The following is a 22474-nucleotide window of genomic DNA, read 5'->3' on the forward strand; positions in this document are numbered from 1 at the left end:
CATGGCTTTACATCATTTGGCTTTTTTTCGTTTCCTCACGTTTTTTGGTTCGTATTTATACAGTTTTTCTCTTCTTATGCTATGTATCAAACTTGTATACTCGCCAACTTTTGTTGATTTTATTTTAATACATGTTGCAGGTTGATAGTCAAGATGGTGAAGAAATCAAGTAAGGATGGATTTAGAAACTCGCTTGAATAATAAATCATTTATCATGTTATGTTGCAATTTGTTTTGTTTGGAACGATGTATTTGAATTTAGTCACTTATGAAATTTGATTAAACTTATATTGTCATATTTAGTGTTATGATGCTTTGAGTGATTTGTTCGTCTCATCCCAATGTTTCCGCCATCGGTTGGGGTGTGACAAGCGACAGGCCAAATGTCGCCGGTCGATACGCGTCCCGGTGTCTGAAACCAAACCCCAGCCATTGATCCTTATCCTGATCCAACGGTTGGAGATTTAACAAGCAATAGCGGCGATGTAAACCCCTAATAGCGGCGACACCATTGTCGCCGGTAATAGTTCGATCCGTATGCTTACACAAAAGAACAATCTTGGCCCCTGATTGAAATATGATCTAGTGGCTGTTGTTCTCCCCTTCAAACAAACACACTTCAAATACAATTTTATCTTCTTCTCTTCAAAATAAACACAAATCATGCTCATCTGTACATCTTTGTCACCGGAGCTTCTTCCCGGCCGTCACAAATAATGACAATAATCTGTCACCGGAGCACCTTCTTCGTCAACTAGGGGGGGGATAGTGCACGGTTCTCCCAACCGCCGGAGTGATCTCACTCCGGGAGCCGCTACCCGACCAAGCTAGCTCCGCGGTGACTTCCCCATGCCTAGTTCTTACCCTGGGTGACATATGCCACTCCCAAGACTCGAACCCGGTACCTCTGGGAAGAGGTGGGTGTTGGTGGCCAACTGGGCTACCCCAGTTGGTTAAAAAGATAAACATGAAAAACGTCAACTACCACTGTCACCTGAGCATCCTCCTTCGTCAACGGAGCACCCTCCTTTGTCACCGGAGCACCTTCTTCGTCACCGGAGCACCTTCTCCGTCAACCACCACTGTCACCGGAGCATCCTCTTCGTCACCAGAGCACCTTCTAGCGAGTTTTTTAGTTTTATGAGTAAATTGTGTATTGTATTGTTTGAGTATTATGTAAAATGCTTTGTGAGTTTGTGGATGTATAGTAGGAAATTTGAATAAAAATACAACGACAAGCTTTCTAGCAATTTCCTTTTATGCTTTGTTATGAGATTTGACCGAAAATTACATGTAAAATGCTTTGTTTGAGTTTTTGAGAATTTCCAGGTTCCGTCAACGGCGAGCTTGCAGAAGCATTAGCGGCGACAGGTTTAATAGCGACGACAAAAAGGGCAATAGCGGCCGATCTATACCGGCGACCCTTTAGCGGCGACATGTCGCCACTAAAACCAATAGCGGCGACAAAAAGGGCTTTTAGCGGCGGCACATTGCGCCGCTAAAGGTACCCGTTTCTTGTAGTGAATATCGTGGCTAGAACTAGAAGTAAAAATATGTTCCTTTTAACCATTTACTTCTATACTAGTGGGGAACCCGCGCGTTGCAGCGAAGTCGATAATATGGGCCGAGAACATAATTTAAATCTAAAAACGTTAAAAAATCATATATACATTGTGTGTGTATATATATATAAATAAAAACACACATTTCGCCGCTATATAAGTATGATTTATGGTAGATTAAATATTCATTATATATACATTTATAAAAACTGTTCGTTGTAATGTAAATATTCAAGAATGGTTCGATGAATAATATTAAAAAAATTACTGTAGGTGGTTTTAGAACAATATAGAAATTTTCTTTTACATATTATATCATGACAATGCAAAATTAACAGGAATTTTTGTCAAAATCATGACAATGCAAAATCAACAGGAATTTTTGTCAAACACAAGTATAAAATGTTGAAGTCCTACTACTCTAAGCATGTTTTTAAGTGAAGAATAGATATAACTAATTACGTGAAAACCTTTTTTACCTACCTCATTTACTATTTTACCAAATGACTACAAAAGGACTATTTATAATAAAGATAGGTAACTATATATGGTTTTAGTTAAGTTGAGACAAACATTTACTTATAGACACGTCTCATGTTGACGATCGAGTGTCAAATAACAGCCTATCAAAATTACCAAAAGGCCGTCTCACGTTTGAGTAGTAAAAGTTCCAATTTGCATATAACTTTGTTTTATCGATAACTTCTTGTATCTTGGTTGAGAGCCAGATTCCATTCAGATAAGGGAAACGGTTTCTAATCCGGTTGGCGAGACGCGTGTATTCTTCAAACTGAACCACCTTCGTTTCACATGCCTTGTCTCCCATCCTTACGTGCACACTTAGCAACGGCCTTGGCGTCCATGTCTCGTGATTTGACCACACGTACTCTTCGATCGCGGATCTAGAATGAATCGTTTTTTCCTGAAATTATTAGCTATATGTCAATAACAATCGCATAACAAAAGGAATACCGTAGACGAGTATTAGTCAGTTATGTATATATATGGTTTGTGTAGGGGTAGTTTGGACCTTATATGTGCAGGGGCACTTTGGTCACTTTCATAATAAATGACCAAAGTGCCCCTGCACAGTGCACACATAAGGTCCAAACTACCTCCACACGAACCGTATTTATAAATACATAACTGACTAATGATGAGCAATGAAAATTCAACAAACCTCGAAATATTCTGAGATACGCATTGAGTGAACTAACTCGGCAGCTTCCCATCCAAATGTCAGGTGTCGAGCTACATTTAGTAAACCACATGTGTGCTCTGTTTGGAACCTCATAAGATAGCGCAAAGCCTGAATATGTAGTTGAGTGAAACAAATTATGAAAATGCTTGAATGTTTTATCAAAGATCAGGTAGGATTATGTGATCTAGCTAGCTACCTGTGCTCGCCACCATCTCCGGTCCATTCTCCGATGATAGCCGATTTAGAAAAAAGAAAAAGGCATACTATTTCCAGCCAACTGGCAGATGCGAGTGGAAGTAGTTGCAAAAAAAAAAGAAAAACAAATTTTTTTCTCAACCCTTTTCAATTTAGTAACATTATAGGTGTTGCTGTGCAACTCAGAAGGCTTCATGATATCAACTGCTTCCTTAAGCAGCAAATACAGATGATAAGGAATACAACGAGGACTGGTGTTTTCAGTATATTTGCCGAATTCGAATGGCCCCGTAAGGAGCCTTGGCTTTAAACTGGCAAACAAAGTTCAATGGCCTCTAAATGCTGACAGATATCATAAGAAGAAATTAAGACTAAGCTGCATGTCAAATACAACAAGAGCTAGCTATTGCTTTATCAGGCACCAAAGGTTTTAGCAATAGCATATTTTCCTAAAATTAAGACTAACCCTTGTTTCATATCAATCCCAAGCTCAAAAGAAAAGTTAATATTTACAAAATATACTAAATCAAAGCATAAAAAGAAATGCTTTATTACCAGCTAAAGCTTAAAGTGTTGCTGAATGAGATAATTAGATAAACAATTTTTATAAAGAAATGCTTTGTTACCAGCTAAAGTCTTGGCATTTTTGTGATCAGTCACAAGGTTTTGGACATTTTCTTGTAAAGCAACAAGTGCATTAGCACATAAGATGCCAACCTGTCTCATACCGCCCCTAATGTTTTCCTCAAAATCCTTGCCTACATAAATAAAACTCGAAATTCAGAACTTATAAAACCATAATCAACCAAAGGTCCAAAACACAATGTTTTTTCGCAAGCTCCCCAACATGGTTGTATACTCTACATAAAGACATCTACCACCAGAGCTGCATCAATAACTCATCTCTGTTAGGCATTTAATCATTGATCGCCTAGATAACAATAACAAAAGAAATCATCCAAATTCATACTTAGCATGTGAATTGTGAATTCTCGAGGCAAATAAGCCTAGTTTTCGAGTAACATACCTCAAAGTAAGGGTTCCGAATCGCAGACTTGATCACATCAACATCAATACTCCCACCATCATTATTATTAACAGGTCTAGGGTAGGGGTGGCAAAATGGGTGGGTTGGGCAGGTTTGGGTAATGAGTTAGGATGGGTATGGGTTAGGATGGGTTTGGGTTAGGATGAGTTTATTAAGAAATGGGTTAGGATGGGTTTAGGTCAAGATAGGTTTTTGTCAAGATAGATTTGGGCATGATAGGCTAAAATTATAAAAAAAAAATAAAAAAATAAAAAAAAAATCAAAAAATTTAAAAAAAGCAAAAAAATAAAAAAATTCAAAAAGATTTGAACAGTTAAAAAAATTAAAAATAAAAGAAAATTTTAAAAAAAATAAAAAAAAAGGTTCAGTGCTTGTAATAGAAACAAAAAACACTTGAAAGAAAAAAAAAAGAATGCAAATTGCATACTTGTATCATAATATATTTGTAATGTAGGGATTGTTTCATGAAACAAAAAATGGAGATGATTAACAAGCTTCATGAGGTCATTCATGGGTTTGCTCTGCTGCCTGCATATCTATATAAACAACATTAAAAATAGCTATGATAAAGAGTTAACACCAAAGAGAAAAAAAGAACACATCTAATCAGCATAATAAATGTTCGAAGGAGTCTGTCTGTCAACTCAGTTTATAAATACTTGATTAAAAAAGTCACCATAGTTTATTTATCAGATGTGGAAATTGAACTTGTTAAAAGGAATTTGGTTCCTGTTGAACAACACACCTTGTCCATCATTTGGGGCGCAAAGTGAATTCCTATATCGTGTTTGCTGCTGAGTTGGCTGGAAACAAAACGTGACCGTCAACACTCTTAATGATGATATACACAATGTATACAGGTAATTGATCCACAAGCAGGGGATCCATCAATAGAAGAGCAGAATGTAAACCTGTTTCCTAATGAATGGGTCTATTCGGGATCTCAAATGTGTTAAATAAAAGATCAGTTTATATTTTAACATAATAAATCAATGAGCATCAAACATTTTCAATACCTGTAGTTTAGGTCGAAGTGCCTCAAGAGGTCCTCTGGGCTTGTCTACACCTTGCTACTAACAGTAATATTATGTTTTACATCAACTAATACATTATGGTAAAAGTTTAACCAAAAAAAAAAAAAAAAAACCAATAGCAGTCACCAAATTCTAATTGTACCTTTCCTAGAGCCCAATCAAGTGAATCAAAATAAGCCCGTTCATGATCCTAAGTCTTAGCACCAATTCGCCTGCACTGCTCCTTACCCTATTTCCTAAATTACACCCACCTTTTAATAAATAACCCCAATCTATGAAAAAAGAACCAACTGCAAACAAATTTTGCATAAAAATAAATCAATTAAAGAATAACTTGCTTCAAAAGTATATTTGCAGACACACATACATATAACCAAATTGAATCTAGCCAGATTTGAAATTAGCCAGAAAAAGGAATTCAAATTCAAACTAAAAGAGTAGAAGTTAAGAACCCTAACCCTAATTGTAAAACAGTTTCAGATCAATTATAAGCAGTATTAATTTGGAAACAACGATCAACAACAACCACCTTTATTGAAACCAAATGGTGGAACCCTACTAACCTGAGATCGGAGCACCCACAATCCCTTCTCAGTTCAAGAATACCCGCAGAACAACATCACGGATTGAAGGTGTTTCTCTTCTGAATTCATAACATGTTACAGGGGTATGGAGATTGGTGTGTGATGGTTGAAGAACAATGATCCTGGAATCCGACGTTTCGGGTCGTGGTTTGAATCCTGGCCAAAGCAACCGCATCATTTCAGTTTGGATTAGAAAAGATAGAGAGAGTAGGAAGATGAGAAATGAACTGTACCCTCTATTGTAACCGCCACCATCGCACTTATTGCCATAAAGAAAGAAAGTGAAGAGGTGGCTATAACGATAAAGCCAAATATTGGCTTCTTCTACTGTCTTGTAAATGATGCTTCAAAACTTGTATTTGTGGTAAAATGAGGGTAGAAAAGGAAGAAAAGTGTAAAAATATAGGAATTTATTCTAGCTTTTGGTATGCCATCTTAAAAATATGATAGTAAATTACATTTGTAGACATAGGAAATGCTTATATATAGATATATATATATATATATATATAAATTATTGAAACTTTACTTTCCCAAGTATACACAACCCTCAAAATTGTATAAAAACGGTCAGATTAATTACTCACATGTGATACTATGCTTTACTTCAATGTATTTCTAAAGGATTGTAAAATTCGGAAATTAAGTCAAATGTTGTCAAAGTTGCATACGCGAAAAGTAAGTTATTCGCTCAAGTGTTCACGCGAAAATCCTATATGCGAAAACTGTGTTCCAAGCAAAATGTGAAGGGGCGCGAGAAGTAGGGTTTCACTTGGGGTCAAGTGATAACTAAACTAAGTGAATTATATTCATGCGGAAAGCCCTGCTAAACAAAATGCTATACTATACGTTTGGAAAGTTAACAGACGAAATGTGTAATTTCGCGTGAAAAACCACACAATAAGCATCAAGCAAGATGTACATGTTCCTTCAGAGAAACCCTAATCCGACATGAGTTGGCAGCTATAAAGGTTATTATATGAAAATACATGAAGATGCCAACTTTATGCATCCAAGTGAATCGAAATAGTTGTCTCTCAATTTCTAATGCATAAAGGTTCACGTAAACTTAGTCTTTCATGTAAAACTTTACCTTTGAAACCAAGTCACACGAACCGAGCTCAAGTCAGCTTAAACTTCCCTCTTTTTTCTTGTAATTCGTTTCTATTATACTTGTGGATGTTAGAATCACAACTACGAGTCTCCTCTTGCGTGAAAACCGTGATTCTAGGATCAAAGCTGGTGAAAATGGAGTTCTCTCTCTCTTTGAACCTCTTTCTCTCTCTAACTCCAAATGAAAAACTTCCAAATGACACTATGAAGAGGCTATGGCACTCCTTTCCCTTGGTAGGGTTTTAACAATGTTTTACCAATATGCCCTTTGAAAGCCTTTATAAATTCTTGCACAATAGGCTTTTCTTATTACATATCCAATAAATTATCAAGTCGATCCATTACTTAAACTTTGGGGTGTTACAAAAGAAGAGAAGTAAGATGATAACAATGAGAATGTTTTTTGTATATTGAATAAGTCATATGAATCTCTTTATATAGAGATGTTACAAGATGGTAATTATGAAACTAACAAACTAATATCGATAACAACTGTAAGTTGCCTTTGAAGTATAATTTTAAAATTAAAATATATATCTGATATATGTTAATGTGTGTGGTTTTGGTACAGGTAATTCGGCATGGTCGTATGTGACTGGTTTCCAGTAATCGATAGGTCTAACCCAAAGCTATATTTGTCTCATATACATATTACCCACCCTGAATGTAATGTTAATCTGCATTTCTAAGATGGAGTACTAGAAATATTAACAGATAACGTAAACCACCAAACAAACAACATGAGACACTCACTTCCTATCTACAGCTGACCATATGTTTGGTACAGTTCTAATCTTGCATCTGATTGTAAGTTCTATGATATATGTACGGGATATCCAACACTCATTATTCACCGGGTTCACTGTTATATTTGAAAATATCAAGTATACATGTTATGGGTCAAGTTATTCTACAAAGGCTTCTAATTGTAAGAAGTGTAAGAAGGATTTATAGAGTGACAAGTGTCCAATAACCTAAAACTAAACCCACTACATCACCACCAAAAACCTAAACACCCACCCCCACCCCACCCCACCACCACCCAAAAACCTAACCCCCCCCCCCCCCCCCCGCCAAAAAAAAACTATACCTCACCAAAAAACCCCCAAAAACCTAACCCCCCCCCCCACCCCCAAAAACCTAAAAAAAACCTAACCCCCCCACCCACCCCCCCCCCCCCCCCCAAAAAAAAAAAACCTAACCCTCCCCCCCCACCCCCCAAAAACCTAAAAAAAATCTAAAAAAAACTAAACACCCACCCCCACCCTCACCCAAAAACCTAAACCCCCACCCTCACCCAAAAACCTATTTACTCAGAATCGATCAAACGCGATCAACCTCAGCCAAAATCAGATCTAGTAGGTCAACTCGGGATGTGTTTGACTTAAAAAATAATAAAAACATAATTTTTATGCCTATTAAATTAAAGAATTTATATAATTTTTCATGTATTTTGTTATAAATATTAGTAAATTTATGTTATTTGACATATATTTAAATTCTGAAAACTAATTTCTTTATAATTTAACATGTCCGAGTACTCCCCGAATACTCTCCGCCTAGGCCCGAGTACTCTCAACTCCCCGATCGACCGACTAAGGTGCGCCTAGCGACTTTTGCAACCATGCCTAAAATTCGATTTTAAACTTAAACTCAAATCCAACTTTATATATCAAGTACCCAACTACAATTCTAACAGTTGCCTATATTCATAATTTCAAGTTTCTAACAACTTTTTAAGTATTACTCATTAAAAATTTAAATAATATAATATATTGCTATAACTGAAAGAAGGGGTAACATGATGTTACTAACATCCCGCCAACAAAAGAGCCTGAGGCAAATGATACAAACCACCGCACCATATATGGGAAAGGAATCTGAACCAAGGTATGAGGTTTATCATATTAAGACAAGGCCGTAAAGCTGGTCCAAATAGGACGACATTATGATCGTACCTGAGCTTGTTAGGGCCACATATTTCCCCACAAGACGGTCCAAGTCACTATTCACAATTGGTTTTCTAAAAAAAATGAGTAAATTACAAAAATCGTCCTTTATGTATGTCATTTATTGCAAATTGTGTTCTTTATCTTCAATAATTACAGAAAACATACTCGATGTTTGCAAACCCTTGCATGTTATGTCCTTTAGCCCCAACTCAGTTAATTTTTTGTGGTTAAATCTGACCAAATTGACCCCACATGAGGGTATTTTGGTCATTTTACTCTCATGTGTGGTCCATTTGGTCAGATTTAACCACAAAAATACCGTCATGTGGGTTTCATTTGATCAGATTTAACCACAAAAATTAATTGAGTTAGGGTTAAAGGATATACAATGCAAGGGTTTGCAAACATCAAATACGTTTGCTGTAATTATTAAAGATAAGGGAAACAGTTTACAACAAGTAACATACATAAAGGACGGTTTTTGTAATTTACTCTAAAAAAAAATGGTGACCACAAATCAGTATCTTGAAAATGATGGACTTGAGGGTGACTAAAATGTTGTGTTAAACTGTTCATAAAAATTTAAGACTATTAGGGTGTAAGGGGTGCTCACCTAATAGGTGAGTCCCCCCTCTTACACGTAACCAACCAGAATAAGCCACGTCAACTCCCCTCTAACACTCCCCTAATACCCCTTTTCGATGGCGGCACTCCCCTCTTAGGTGAATTGGTTTTTTTTTTTTAAAAAAAAGGAAACTTTTGATTGGTCAAGCTCTCCCTCTCTCCTCCCCCCTCTTCGGCAGCTCCCCACCGTTTTATTCCCTCTCTCTCTTCACCGCTGGAGTTGGCGGCACCTTACCTATGCGGCAAGAGGGGTCCCCGATTGCAAATCGGTGGGTACCCCGCCCACCCTTAAAAGATCTTTATTGAACGTTGTGTACTGATTCTTATGGTTGTCACAAAAAGTCCCCTCTCTCTAGGGTGATACTGGTTGGTGCTAGTTTTTGCACGTTCATTGATGGCAAAGCTGTTAACAGAAGGCTGGATCTATTTGGACACCTCCTGCGCCTATTTTCACACTTTTTGAAACCTAGACGCCTCGTATAGCTCTATACGAGGCGTACATGCACTGAATTCGATGGGGTCTCAGAGGGTGTCAGGCACGTTGTTTAAGGAACCCTATACGCAGGGTATAGGGCTATACGAGGCGTCCATGTTTGGTTTTTTTTTTTGGCTGAAATGAGGGGTGTTTTGGTGGGTTTTGGTATGGTTTTTTGGATAGTTTTTGAAGATGTGTTTTTTTGTTGAAATTTTTTTTGGTTTTAAAAAAAGTTTTTTTCTTTTTTACACTATAAAAAGTTTTTGTTTTTTAAAAATTAACTATTTGCCTTTAAAAATCGTTCTTTTTTGGTTTTTAAAAAAGTTTTGTTTTTTTTTTTGTTTTTTACACTATAAAAAGTTTAAAAAAGTTTTTGTTTTATATCGATTAAATCAACTATTTTAAAAATCGGCTATATTATATTGATTAAATATTATATTGTTTTTAACATTTTACTTTTTTAAATATTATTCTTTCGATTAAAATTTTATTTCTTTCAAATATTGTTTCCGTATTATATTCAGGGGGTTATATTGTTTCCGTATTATCTAAATTTAAGACAACAATCATTAAGTAACCGAATAACTGAAAACAAACATAAATATGACATATATAAGATAACTGTTTACATCCATAACAAAAAATATATAAGATAAGTTTGTACATCCATAATACAATAAAAACAACAACAGGTCTATGCATCCAAATCCGAATCTGAATCCTGATGCTGCTGCTGCGGCTGGTGCTGCTGATGTGGTGCTCGAACCGGTGGAAGCGGTATCGGGGGTAATCCCTCTCTCTCTCGTCTATCCTGCTCCGCCCGTACCAGCCAACCTACCAAATCGTCGAGCCTGTCAAGCCTGGCTCGTACATCCGGATGTAGCGCAGCTCCTGGGGCACCACCTCGAATAACGTGACGTGGAAACTGAGGTGCCCCGGCAGGTGGCGGTGGCTGTGGCTCCGCTGCACCGTCTAGATCCTCCGGAGGGTCCTCCACGGGCACTACATCAGCAGGATCTGCAGGAGGATGAACGGGCTCGAAATGCTCTGGTAGGGCCTCCTCTCTCCATACGCCCCCGTCGCGGTTTTTAAACCGCGGGCCAACGGGGAACCTCTTGATAACCCTCATCCCCCATAGCGACTGCATACCCATCCGCGTCGGCATGATGGCCGGCGTCCGTAGATGTGGGTCCTGGTGTGGTACGAGGCCCAATGAACGGGCAATGACGGTCACGTACGCCCCGCCATACAAAAATCCGCGCTCCTGCCGGTGATGGCCGGAGGCGAAGTACTGGGCTAGACCGTGTGCTAGCGCGCACGGCCTCCTATACAACAAACAGTAAAGGAAAAAAAGATCTGTGGTCGTACACCACTCACTGGCGGAATGTCAGACTTAAACCGTTCGATGATTCCCACGTACTCGTCCCCAATGATTAAAGGAAAACCGTGATCATCTCGTGTCTCTTTCTTCTTAGAACTCTTTGAACGGCTTAGGGTCGCTTTGGGTTTTTGGGACCTTATAACCGACTGTTGTGAGGCCTGAGACGGAACGTACGAGCTGTGGCGAGGTTTATCGTACTTACTTTGTCGTGAACCTTCAAAGCACGTGTTTGCATCACCGAAGGAGCTTCTCCTCAATTCTTCATCTATACGAGAGGCCTCGTCCAACCTTTCTTGTACCTGCTTTGTTGTTGGTCGGCCACGAGTATTTTGTTGGACAACCGGTGGTTTCTTGGTAGATTTCGTTGGAGTCAACACCGCTTTAATCTTTGAAAGCAGGCTTTTTTGCTGAGCTGGGGGGTGCGACTGTAATTGTTGTCTAACAACATCTAGCTCTTCGACCACGTCAAGGGAGTCGTCTATCAATTTACAACTTTGGAAGTTAAGTTTCCGCCAGAAGACGTCTATGTCTTCGAGTTGAATCGGACGCTCTGCACGGTTAAAAACAATATTGTTTAAGTAAAATGAAAAAAGGAAATATATCACACAAGTGTTGTACGTTCAACAATTATTACCTTCACGCATGTACTTTTCTATCCTACAAGCACAGGGCAACCCACAGCTGTGCCACATTTGGCAACCACATGATGAATTAAAGCGCTCCAAGACATCTAGCTTCCTAATTGCCTCTCCATGCAACAAGTCAAGGGCTTTGTGGGATACTTTTCCAAGTAGGTGTTGAAACATCGGGTGTTTGTGGTGTTTCATTGTTTTTTCGATGCTTTCTCGAAAAGTTTTCCTTATTTCACCGAACTGTGTCTCAACTATATCCCGGACACAACCAACTATACGGTCCAGCGAGCTCCTATCTTCGACGTATCTCTTTAAGTTGGCATGTTGGCTCTCAACTCTGTTTGTAGTACGATTACCAAAGTTGCGCCTCTTATCAGTCCACGCAAAGACAAACATCTCCTTATAGTCTTTTAGCCAGTTATCGTACACGTATTTGAAGACTCCTAAAAAGTAAAAATAATTTAATAAAATTTGCATAGGTGAGTCGTATGTTATTAGAAAAACTTACTAGAACGTTTGCATTCCACAAGTCGCTTTCGCATGTTGCGCAAGTGGTAGTCGTAGATGGGTATGGATGGAGACTCAATCAATGTCCCCCAGAATCACATAAATTTCTTCCAGTCGTCGTCTGTGAAGGCACCCTTGCAGTGCTTCATAACATTCTGTTGTATGTGCCACCTGCAAAGAAGCCTGGATGCGTCTGGAAATACTTTAGCACACGCGCCCATAAGGGCTAGGTCTCTATCCGTTAAAATCACACGTGGCTCCATACATTCATCCAACATTGCCTTAACCCTCTCAAGCACCCACACAAAGTTATCACCCCGTTCTTTACTAACAACGGCATGCACGATAATAAACGATTTGTTGGTAGGCGTCATACCAACAATCTGGATAAAGGGCATATTGTATATGTTTGTCTTGTACGTTGCATCGATCATCATGACGTGGGGGAATGCACGCCACATGACTCTCGAGTCCTGATGAAGAAAGAAGATCTCTGTTACGATCTCTGTTCCGGGTTCTTCCCGTGTCTCGTAAATAAAGTCGTTGTTCATCAGCACATTTTCTAGTGACTGCATGGGAGTCAATCCTTGTCTTTGTTCGGCTCTAATCTTCGCTACAACGTTTTGAACGTCTTTCTGAACATGAAACCTGTCGGGGTCCTGCTTCCTTATCGTTTGAAATATTTTGCGCGGCTCCATGTTTTGAGCTGTCAGCTGCTCGATCAGTTTCATTTCGCTTGGAGTAAACCTTCGCACAAACGCGTGGGCCGACAGGTCCTCACAAAGTTCGTGGTTATGTTCAATTGTTCCGTCTTTTATCTCCCAGGTTTCATACGGGTGGTTTCGGACAGCCAGCAGGTAAAACGGGCAACCGGTTTTTTTGCTTCCAGCTTTTCTAAGTGTTGCTGTACTCTGGTGCTCACCACCACGATCACATTCAAGCCATACCCTCCCGGTTCTTCCCCCGATTTTCTTTGATCGACGGGTGACAATAACGAAACCATCCGCATTTGCTATTTCTTGTATCCGTTTCTTTAGTTCATCTAAGGAGTTGAAAACCTGTAACATCGACAATAATAATAATAATAATAATAATAATAATAATAATAATAATATAATAATAATAATAATAATAATAATAATAATAATAATAATAATAATAATAAAAATAATAATAATAAAAATATTAATAATAAAATAGTAATTTATACCGTCTTTTTTAAGTACAGACTGTCCAGAATCGGAGGTGCTTCACCACCATATCTACCATATCCACCATAACCACCATATCCTCCAACGTCCGAATTGTTTTGATGAACATAAGGAGTGCCCGGGGAAATGAATTGCTGATGATCACCGTCTCCTCCGTATCCACCGTATCCCCCGTATCCACCGTATCCACCGTATCCACCATATCCACTGTCTCCTCCGTATCCACCGTCTCCTCCGTATCCACGGTTTCCTCCGTATCCACGGTCTCCTCCGTATCCACCGTCTCCTCCGTATCCACGGTCTCCTCCGTATCCACCGTCTCCTCCGTATCCACGGTCTCCTCCGTATCCACCGTCTCCTCCGTATCCACCGTCTCCTCCGTATCCACCGTCTCCTCCGTATCCACCGTCTCCTCCGTATCCACCGTCTCCTCCGTATCCACCGTCTCCTCCGTATCCACTAGCATGGTATGAGTCATCTACAGGGGCTGTTTCATTAACAGGAGGATGCTTGTTCAAATCTAGAAACGGGCTGTTTTGTTTTCCTTGTATACTAGACACAACCTCCTCTTGCTCATTAGAATCGGGAACGCCAGACTCCTCCAAAATAGACAACCGTATCATCATTAGTAAATAATAAACTAAAACAACAAGCAATTAAAACATTTACGCTAATAACTGTTACCGCAACGCTTTCGTGCCCCCACTTTTCGCTAGAATACTGCCCGAAGATATAGTTGCCGTCCCAATATGATGACATTTCAACACTCCGGGATGATAATAACGCAAAGACAAATAAAAGAAGAAACAGAATGTGAGTGTTTGTTTGTTGAATGCTCGGATGTGGACCAAGAACGCACTGTAGGTTGCATTTTATGTGAGTTAAAGACGCCTCGTATAGGTCTTTACTCCCCGTATGCCTTTAAGTCATGTCGGGCATAGTCTCATCATAGTCAAATCGGTCAGTCCAAGACGCCTCGTATAGACCTATACGAGGCGTCTAAGTACCTTCGTATTGACCCCTCGTACAGGGCTAGACTCCCCGTATAAGTTGACTGATGTGACGTTGTACGAGGTGCAGAAGCTGGTCGGGAAAAGCAAACCTATACGCCTCGTATAGGGCTATACGAGGCGTCTAGAAGGGTGTGGATTTAGGGAATAAGGTGTCTGAATATGTACACCCTAATAGAACTACAAAAGCAGGGAGGAATTAACAAGTGTCAGACGCAGAAAATTCATTCTTTGAAGTTTCAGAAGAGAAGCAAGACGATACTGATGATAATGGTGCTCTAGTGGGGGCCATGGGTATTTAAGTTTCACCTATGTTGAGTCCGGGTGAGCTTTTCCCTCTAGGTCTCAAGGGGTTTCTTATTGAGGGGTTTAAATTGATAATCTATAGTGCGAGGGGGCTTTCTAGCGCGGACCCTGTTAACACAACGTATGCTAGACATCCCGACATTCGCGAATAATTCACACCTTTAAAAAAAGACGATAATGATGATAATTTATATTTGTATATAGAATAACTCATATGAATTTGTTTATATGTAGAGATGTTAGTATGTTACAAAAAGACAAGTATGAAAATAATAAACTAGATAAGCACAACACGTTAGAGATCTATAACAACTGTGCGCATCTTTAAACTATGACAAGATTGCAATTTAATATATAAATACAATTTATATATGCAAATATTTATACAAATGTTTTTATAGGACCCATGTTTTGTAGCGAGACAATAAGTCATAAAAAATAGGGGTAAATTGAACATTATCATGAAACAAGAAAACTAAGTCTAAACGATAACAAAACCAAAGTAACAAATAAATAGAATAATATATATCAATAAATCGTACCCAGTAAATCCCACAAATAGCAAAGCTATTAGTAGGGTTTGGGGATGGTGAGATGTAGGCACACCTTACCTTTATCCATAAGGGTAGAGAGGCTGCTTTCAGAAAGACCCCCGGCACCAAAGACAGATAGTTGACAAGCGAGAAACTAAAAAAGTCAAGAATCAGGGAGTTACTAAATAACAAAAGAAGTGATGGAAAGGAAACATAGTGAAATAGAACATATATTTCAAATCACAAGACTCCTACTAAGCGTATATGAAAAAGAAAAAAATTTCCACCTAGACCATAAGGAAAACTAAGCCTCTACCCCACTGCTCAGACCTAAAGAACCTACTCCTAAAAGTACTTAACCTTAATCCTACGTCTCCATAAACCCCTATCCTAGACCATGTCCTCAAAGAGGTGTAACTCTAGCAAATCTTTCCTAATCCGCTCATCCCAGGTCATCTTGGGCCTACTTCGACTCCTCCTCCCTTCCACAGTTAAGCCTTCTACTGCTCTAACTTGTGCTGTCAACTGCCTCCTCTTCACATGCCCAAAGAATCTCAATCTTCCATCTTTTATCTTATTCGAAATAGTAGCTACTCCTAACCTTTCCCTAAAGTCCTCATTTCTTATCTGGTTTAACCTTGTGTGCCCAACATCCTCATTTCTTCTGCCTCCATCTTGCGCGCTTATGCCTTCTTAATGGGCCAATACTCTGTCCCATACATCATAGCAGGTCTAATCACAACCTTTATATAATTTCCCCTATAATTTAGTGGGGAACCAGTTGTCGCACAAAACTCCAGCGAGTGACTTGTGACAACTCGAACTTTCGACTTTCACTTCCGCATTAAATGCACGTTGACTTTGACCGTTGCTTCTACTGTTTAGTTGTTTGATTTGGTTGACTTGTAATGTACACGTTGTGATATGATAAGGTGTTTTGTGATTTCATGAGTATGTGGTTGGTTGTGTAAGTGTAACATGAGATTGTAACTGATTAAGCCCATTACGGAATTAAGCTCACTTAGGATTCGACGAATCAGGTGATTCGCCAATAGTGACTCGACGAAACACAAGTGTGTTTCGCCAAACCTAGTCTCGACGAATCAAATGTGATTCGCCGGCCCATCAGATTCGTCAAGCCCATTAAGGGCCCAGTACCTTTTGCACGTATAAGTTATACGGAACCACTTCCTCTGTCACACTTTAGCGAAATCAGAAAAACCCTAGGGCTCTCTTTCTCTGTTGACGGCAACCTAGTGTCCCCGATGTCACACCCTCAAATTACCACCTAGGGAGTGTCCCTGTTAGGCGTGTGACCACTAGCAATGAGCCACTAATTACATTGAACCACAAGTTTAAAATGAAGTTCCATTGTTTAATAATACTGAAATCTCAACCATATGTTATCCAAAACCATAAGTTCAGCGGAAGCGTAAAGATATCATAAAGTAAATACTAAACGATCATAATAAATAAATGTTTGATAAGCAAGTCCTCAGCATGACCATGACCACTCTTGCTCTCCAGCCAACAAGCTCCTGTCCCAATCACCTAACGACCTGCGAGCATGTAACAAGTGTATCAGACAAAGCTGGTGAGTTCACAGTTTTAGAAAACGTTTGTTACCAGTTGTATGTAAAACAATTCAACAACCAATGCAAGTAATATTGTTAATATCTCAATTCCGAACAAGACGGCTCCTGAAATACATGACTGCCCTTCCCACGTACTCCTATCTAGTACTGGGCCACGACTGGGTCATTAGTTCACATCCGTCCTATCTAGGAGCGGTGTGAGGGTGCCAAACCTAAGTAGCGCTACCAACTAATACCCGTTACCCTCCAGGTAACATAATAAGGGACTTACAAGAATGATAGGTGAGAATATTAACCAATATACCCGTTTTACCCAAAAGACTTATCCCTCCACGGGATACCCACTGACTGTCCCCAACCACTTGGACGCATGCTCGAATGTAGTGAACTCACCTTTGGTTTGCTCGGTAAGATTAGTTACGCGTTTACCGTTGCTCGATCAATCCTAGCATGGTTATCATTATCTAGCAGTTTTGTAGTTCCAATTCATACAACCTCTATATATACTATGCAAATGACACAACATATGGCCATGCTAATTGTCACATTCATTCATGCAAACCCACCTCTTAACATACATCATGTGTTCATTGAATAAACATGTAGTTCATCTACAGATCATCTACACAGCCCATTTATTCGTGTAAGCCGTTCTTATCATGCAAGTTTGTTTCACCAAAACTCATAGCCCAATCAAAATAAGTGTGTGTGAAGTCCAAAAGGTCCCAACACAATTAGCACATAAGCAAACAGTCAAAACATATCATCATCGTATCCTTTCATCAACATACTGATCGGACGTTGGGAACATCACCACAATTTCATGACGCACAATCTCTCCTATAGGCGCTCATAGTCCTAGTCAGAGTCGTGCATTCATACATATCGACATAGCAGGCTCACATTCATGCATCATACAATCACAACACCATGTGTGGCAAAACTCAAGGTTTCGTCGTGAACAACAAGTGATCCTAATCGCCTAAGTGTTTCAGCAAATTTACTGTTTAATCATCAAGCGAGCGAATAACATTATCATTATCCTCGACCCACACATCCGGCATACAATCAGTTATCAATACCACATTACCACTCCGGACATCATCATTACGCCCCTCCCCCCACATGGATTCAAAACCATTGTGCACTTTCATGTATTTATTGTCCACTCACTGGGTATTCGTGTAGGTATTCAGAGCCATTTATGATCAAAGGTTAGTTAATCAAGTATTCATCTAATACCCTAAGTCAAATCACACCCCCGCCGATTACTCACCCAATGCTCGAACCCACCTAACACCTTCATTATATGAGTTTTGGACAGTTAGGGATCAAATAAAGCATGATGGCCGACAATGGTTATATGCCCACAAATATCATTGGACCAAAAGGAGTTAGTGGCTGCCATCCCAATTACTAGCACATGCACTCCTAATGCACAATTCACACATCTTGAATATGATTGGACCACACAATTGACATAGGCTAACACTAATAAATTCTAACTATTCCATCATTTGTGTTACGTGATCATGCAAAACATTATCATACATGGTATCATCGAAACATCATCATCAACTCATCGCTAGCATTCATTAAATTATTTTAACCAGTTTTGTTACTTCGCCTACTAGCATTCATCATGGTTTATAATTTATATAGCCCTAACATAAATATAATCTATCACAACACACCAGGTTACATCAGAATCATATAAAAGAAAGCACACTCATCAAGTAATAATTAACATAGATATGGTTTTACTAACCACTAATTTGATCGGAACTGAGAGGTATCAAGGGGCTGCCGTCTTCAATTGGAACAAAAGTAGGGTAATGTTGTGAGTTATACAAGAGGGTACGTAACCCTTAAATAAAATATCCAACCCTCTAAGCGGGCCGGTGGCCTTTAAATAAGATACCCAATCATCTGAGTGGGCCGGTGACCAAATAAATTAGCAAGTGGGCTAAGCTTTTCCATTAGCAAGTGGGTCGAGTTCTTTTGGAAAACACACAACATTCATCATGGTTTCAACCAGTTTTGTTACTTCGCCTACTAGCATTCATCATGGTTTATAATGTATATAGCCCTAACATAAATATAATCTATCACAACACACCAGGTTACATCAGAATCATATAAAAGAAAGCACACACATCAAGTAATAATTAACATAGATATGGTTTTACTAACCACTAATTTGATCGGAACTGAGAGGTATCAAGGGGCTGCCGTCTTCAATTGGAACAAAAGTAGGGTAATGTTGTGAGTTATACAAGAGGGTACGTAACCCTTAAATAAAATATCCAACCCTCTAAGCGGGCCGGTGGCCTTTAAATAAGATACCCAATCATCTGAGTGGGCCGGTGACCAAATAAATTAGCAAGTGGGCTAAGCTTTTCCATTAGCAAGTGGGTCGAGTTCTTTTGGAAAACACACAAGATGTGTAATGGGCCTGCCCAAACGTACGTGACTGCACGCGGCCCAACCCGTTCGGTTTTCTAACTCGGTTGAACGGCGCATTAACATTTAACAATTTCACACAGTTAGTCAGTTACACATACGAAAACAATCAGATATGTGTGAAGCGAACCAATAAACGTAAAGACACATGCCAAAAGTTGCAGCATTTTAAAGTAGTGCTAACCTTAATTATTCGGGTTGTCACATCATCCCCAACTTGAAAGAAATTTCGTCCCGAAATTTGACAAGTAGGCACGAAAGGGTGAAGTGAGGAGTCAAGGTTGTTGCGGATTTTGCTCGGGTGTTACATCATCCCCAACTTGAAGGGGAATTTCGTCCCGAAATTCACTTGTTTCACCCGGTTTAGACTTGTCGTTAGGAAAAAGATGAGGATACTTAAGCTTCATTTGATCCTCCCGCTCCCATGTGAACTCTGGTCCACGTCTTGAGTTCCAACGAACTCTAACAATCGGAATGCGACTACGTTTACGTACCTTGACCTCCCGATCCATGATCTCAATAGGCTCTTCAACAAACTGTAGCTTGTCATCAATCTTGAGCTCTTGAAACGGTACAACTAGTGTTTCGTCAACCAAACACTTCTTCAACTGTGAAACGTGAAAGACATCGTGAACATTACCCAACTCAGCAGGTAACTCAAGCTTGTAAGCGACTTTACCGATCCGCTCCAGGATTTTGAATGGCCCAACATATCGCGGATTAAGCTTGCCACGCTTCCTGAAACGTACAACACCCTTCCACGGTGAAACTTTCAACATAACACGATCACCTACTGCAAACTCTAACGGTTTGCTACGCTTGTCGGCGTAGCTCTTCTGGCGGTCACGCGCTGCTGCCATGCGGTTCCTTTTCTGAACAATCTTCTCTGAAGTTTCCAGTACAAGCTCAGGACCCGTAATCTGGTTGTCTCCCACTTCGGCCCAACAGAGAGGAGAACGACATTTCCGCCCGTACAATGCTTCGAACGGAGCTGCCTTAATACTAGTATGATAGCTGTTGTTGTAGGAGAACTCTATCAATGGCAAATGTTTCTCCCATCCTTTCCCAAAATCAATCACACATGCCCGCAACATGTCTTCAAGCGTCTGAATGGTGCGCTCACTCTGACCATCCGTCTGTGGGTGATAAGCAGTACTCATGTCGAGGCGTGAACCAAACGATTTGTGCATAGCTTGCGATAACTCAGAAGTAAAACGCGGATCTCGATCTGAAATGATAGAAGTTGGTACCCCGTGCCTTGATACAACCTCCTTAAGATAAACTGCTGCCAGCTGTGAGTACTTATCTGTTTCCTTGATTGCCAGAAAGTGTGCTGACTTCGTGAGACGGTCGACAATCACCCAAATAGTATCGTTCCCAGCCTGCGTTCTCGGTAATCCCGTAACGAAATCCATGGCGATCTGTTCCCATTTACACATGGGTATCTCTGGCTGCTGGAGCAGACCCGAAGGTTTCTGGTACTCTGCTTTGACTCTAGAACAAGTCAAGCACTTACTCACGTATGTTGCGATGATAGCTTTCATATTCGGCCACCAATACAAGACTTTGAGATCCTGATACATCTTATCAGACCCCGGGTGAACAGAGTATCGAGACTTATGCGCTTCATCCATCACAAGTTTGCGGAGATCGCCAAACAGAGGAACCCATAATCTCCCCATAAAATAGTAAATGCCATCAGACTTTTGCTCGAACTTCTTGTTCATACCACGCAAGCCCTCTGCTTCAATGTTTCCAACCTTTAAGGCCTCGACCTGAGCTGAATAAATCCGTGTGGGTAGATCAGAGTGAATAGTAAGCTGTAGAGCAAGAACACGCTTCGGCTTCGTTTCCTTGCGGCTAAGAGCATCTGCTACAACGTTAGCTTTACCTGGGTGATACTTGATGGCACACTCGTAATCATTGAACAACTCTACCCAACGACGCTGACGCATATTCAATTCTTTCTGGTCGAAGATATGTTGAAGGCTCTTGTGATCCGTATAGATGGTGCATTTCATACCGTACAGATAATGCCTCCAAATCTTCAGTGCAAAGACCACTGCTCCTAACTCCAAGTCGTGTGTCGTGTAATTCTTCTCGTGTACTTTCAACTGTCGAGAAGCGTAAGCTATCACCTTCTCGCGTTGCATCAACACGCAACCGAGACCCTGAATCGAAGCATCACAATAAACCACAAAATCCTCGGTACCATCTGGTAGAGATAGAATTGGCGCGCCACATAATTTTTGTTTCAAAAGCTGGAAAGCATCCTCCTGTTTCGTTCCCCAAGAGTAAACAACCTTCTTCTGTGTTAATGAGGTGAGTGGCTGAGCAATCTTCGAGAAGTTCTGAATAAAACGACGATAATACCCTGCTAGACCGAGAAATTGCCGCACCTCCGAAGGATTCTTTGGTGCCGCCTAATTTCTAATGGCGTCGATCTTGGCAGGATCCACATGTATGCCCATCTCATTAACTATATGCCCCAGAAAATGTACCTCCCATATCCAAAAATCACACTTAGAAAATTTCGCGTACAACTGCTCCCTCCTCAGGAGTTCTAGGATAAGGCGTAGATGCCGCTCATGATCCTCCTTTTTCTTGGAATAAATTAGAATGTCGTCGATAAAAACGATAACGAAGTCGTCAAGGTATGGCTTGCACACGCGGTTCATGAGATCCATGAAGACCGCTGGTGCGTTGGTCAACCCGAATGGCATAACCAAGAACTCATAGTGACCGTATCGCGTCCGAAACGCTGTTTTGGGAACGTCTTCCTCTCTGACTCGCACCTGATGATATCCCGACCTTAAGTCGATTTTTTAATAAAAACTTGACCCTTGCAGCTGGTCAAACAGGTCGTCAATACGAGGCAAAGGATAACGGTTTTTGACCGTCACCTTGTTGAGCTCGCGATAATCTATACACATCCAAAAAGACCCATCCTTCTTCTTCACAAATAGGACTGGGGCTCCCCAGGGGGAAGAGCTAGGTCGGATGAAACCCCTATCCAACAGCTCTTGGAGTTGGTTTGACAATTCCTGC

At 40.1% G+C, this 22474-nt stretch overlaps 2 protein-coding genes across 34 annotated transcripts; both read right to left on the reverse strand.

Annotated features, from left to right (window-relative positions):
- Window positions 1-2020: 2020 nt before the first annotated feature.
- LOC110898276 lies at window positions 2021-6947 on the reverse strand. Of its 33 annotated transcripts, XR_004877257.1 has the most exons (10): window positions 5858-6947; window positions 5604-5780; window positions 5183-5276; window positions 5023-5076; window positions 4752-4809; window positions 3986-4542; window positions 3585-3844; window positions 2960-3040; window positions 2743-2871; window positions 2021-2484 (listed from the first exon to the last, which is right to left on the reverse strand). XR_004877257.1 is itself a non-coding variant. In XM_035982000.1 (5 exons), the coding sequence occupies exons 3-5, from the start codon at window positions 2984-2986 to the stop codon at window positions 2155-2157; spliced, it is 486 nt and encodes a 161-aa protein (XP_035837893.1). In that variant the 5' UTR covers window positions 2987-4534; window positions 4752-4809; window positions 5604-5855; the 3' UTR covers window positions 2021-2154. The 33 variants fall into 33 exon arrangements, 5 of the variants coding, with proteins under 5 accessions (XP_035837893.1, XP_035837892.1, XP_035837896.1 ...); XR_004877250.1 differs by having other exon boundaries at window positions 2960-3844; window positions 5183-5269; XR_004877246.1 differs by having other exon boundaries at window positions 2960-3844.
- A 4149-nt stretch (window positions 6948-11096) lies between these two features.
- LOC110901099 lies at window positions 11097-12313 on the reverse strand. Its single transcript, XM_022147949.2, has 2 exons — window positions 11804-12313; window positions 11097-11719 (listed from the first exon to the last, which is right to left on the reverse strand). Exons 1-2 carry the CDS (start codon window positions 12276-12278, stop codon window positions 11097-11099), a joined length of 1098 nt encoding a protein of 365 aa, XP_022003641.2. The 5' UTR covers window positions 12279-12313.
- Window positions 12314-22474: the final 10161 nt, after the last annotated feature.

Source organism: Helianthus annuus, chromosome 13 (genome assembly GCF_002127325.2).
Source record: "Helianthus annuus cultivar XRQ/B chromosome 13, HanXRQr2.0-SUNRISE, whole genome shotgun sequence".
NCBI lineage: Eukaryota > Viridiplantae > Streptophyta > Magnoliopsida > Asterales > Asteraceae > Helianthus > Helianthus annuus.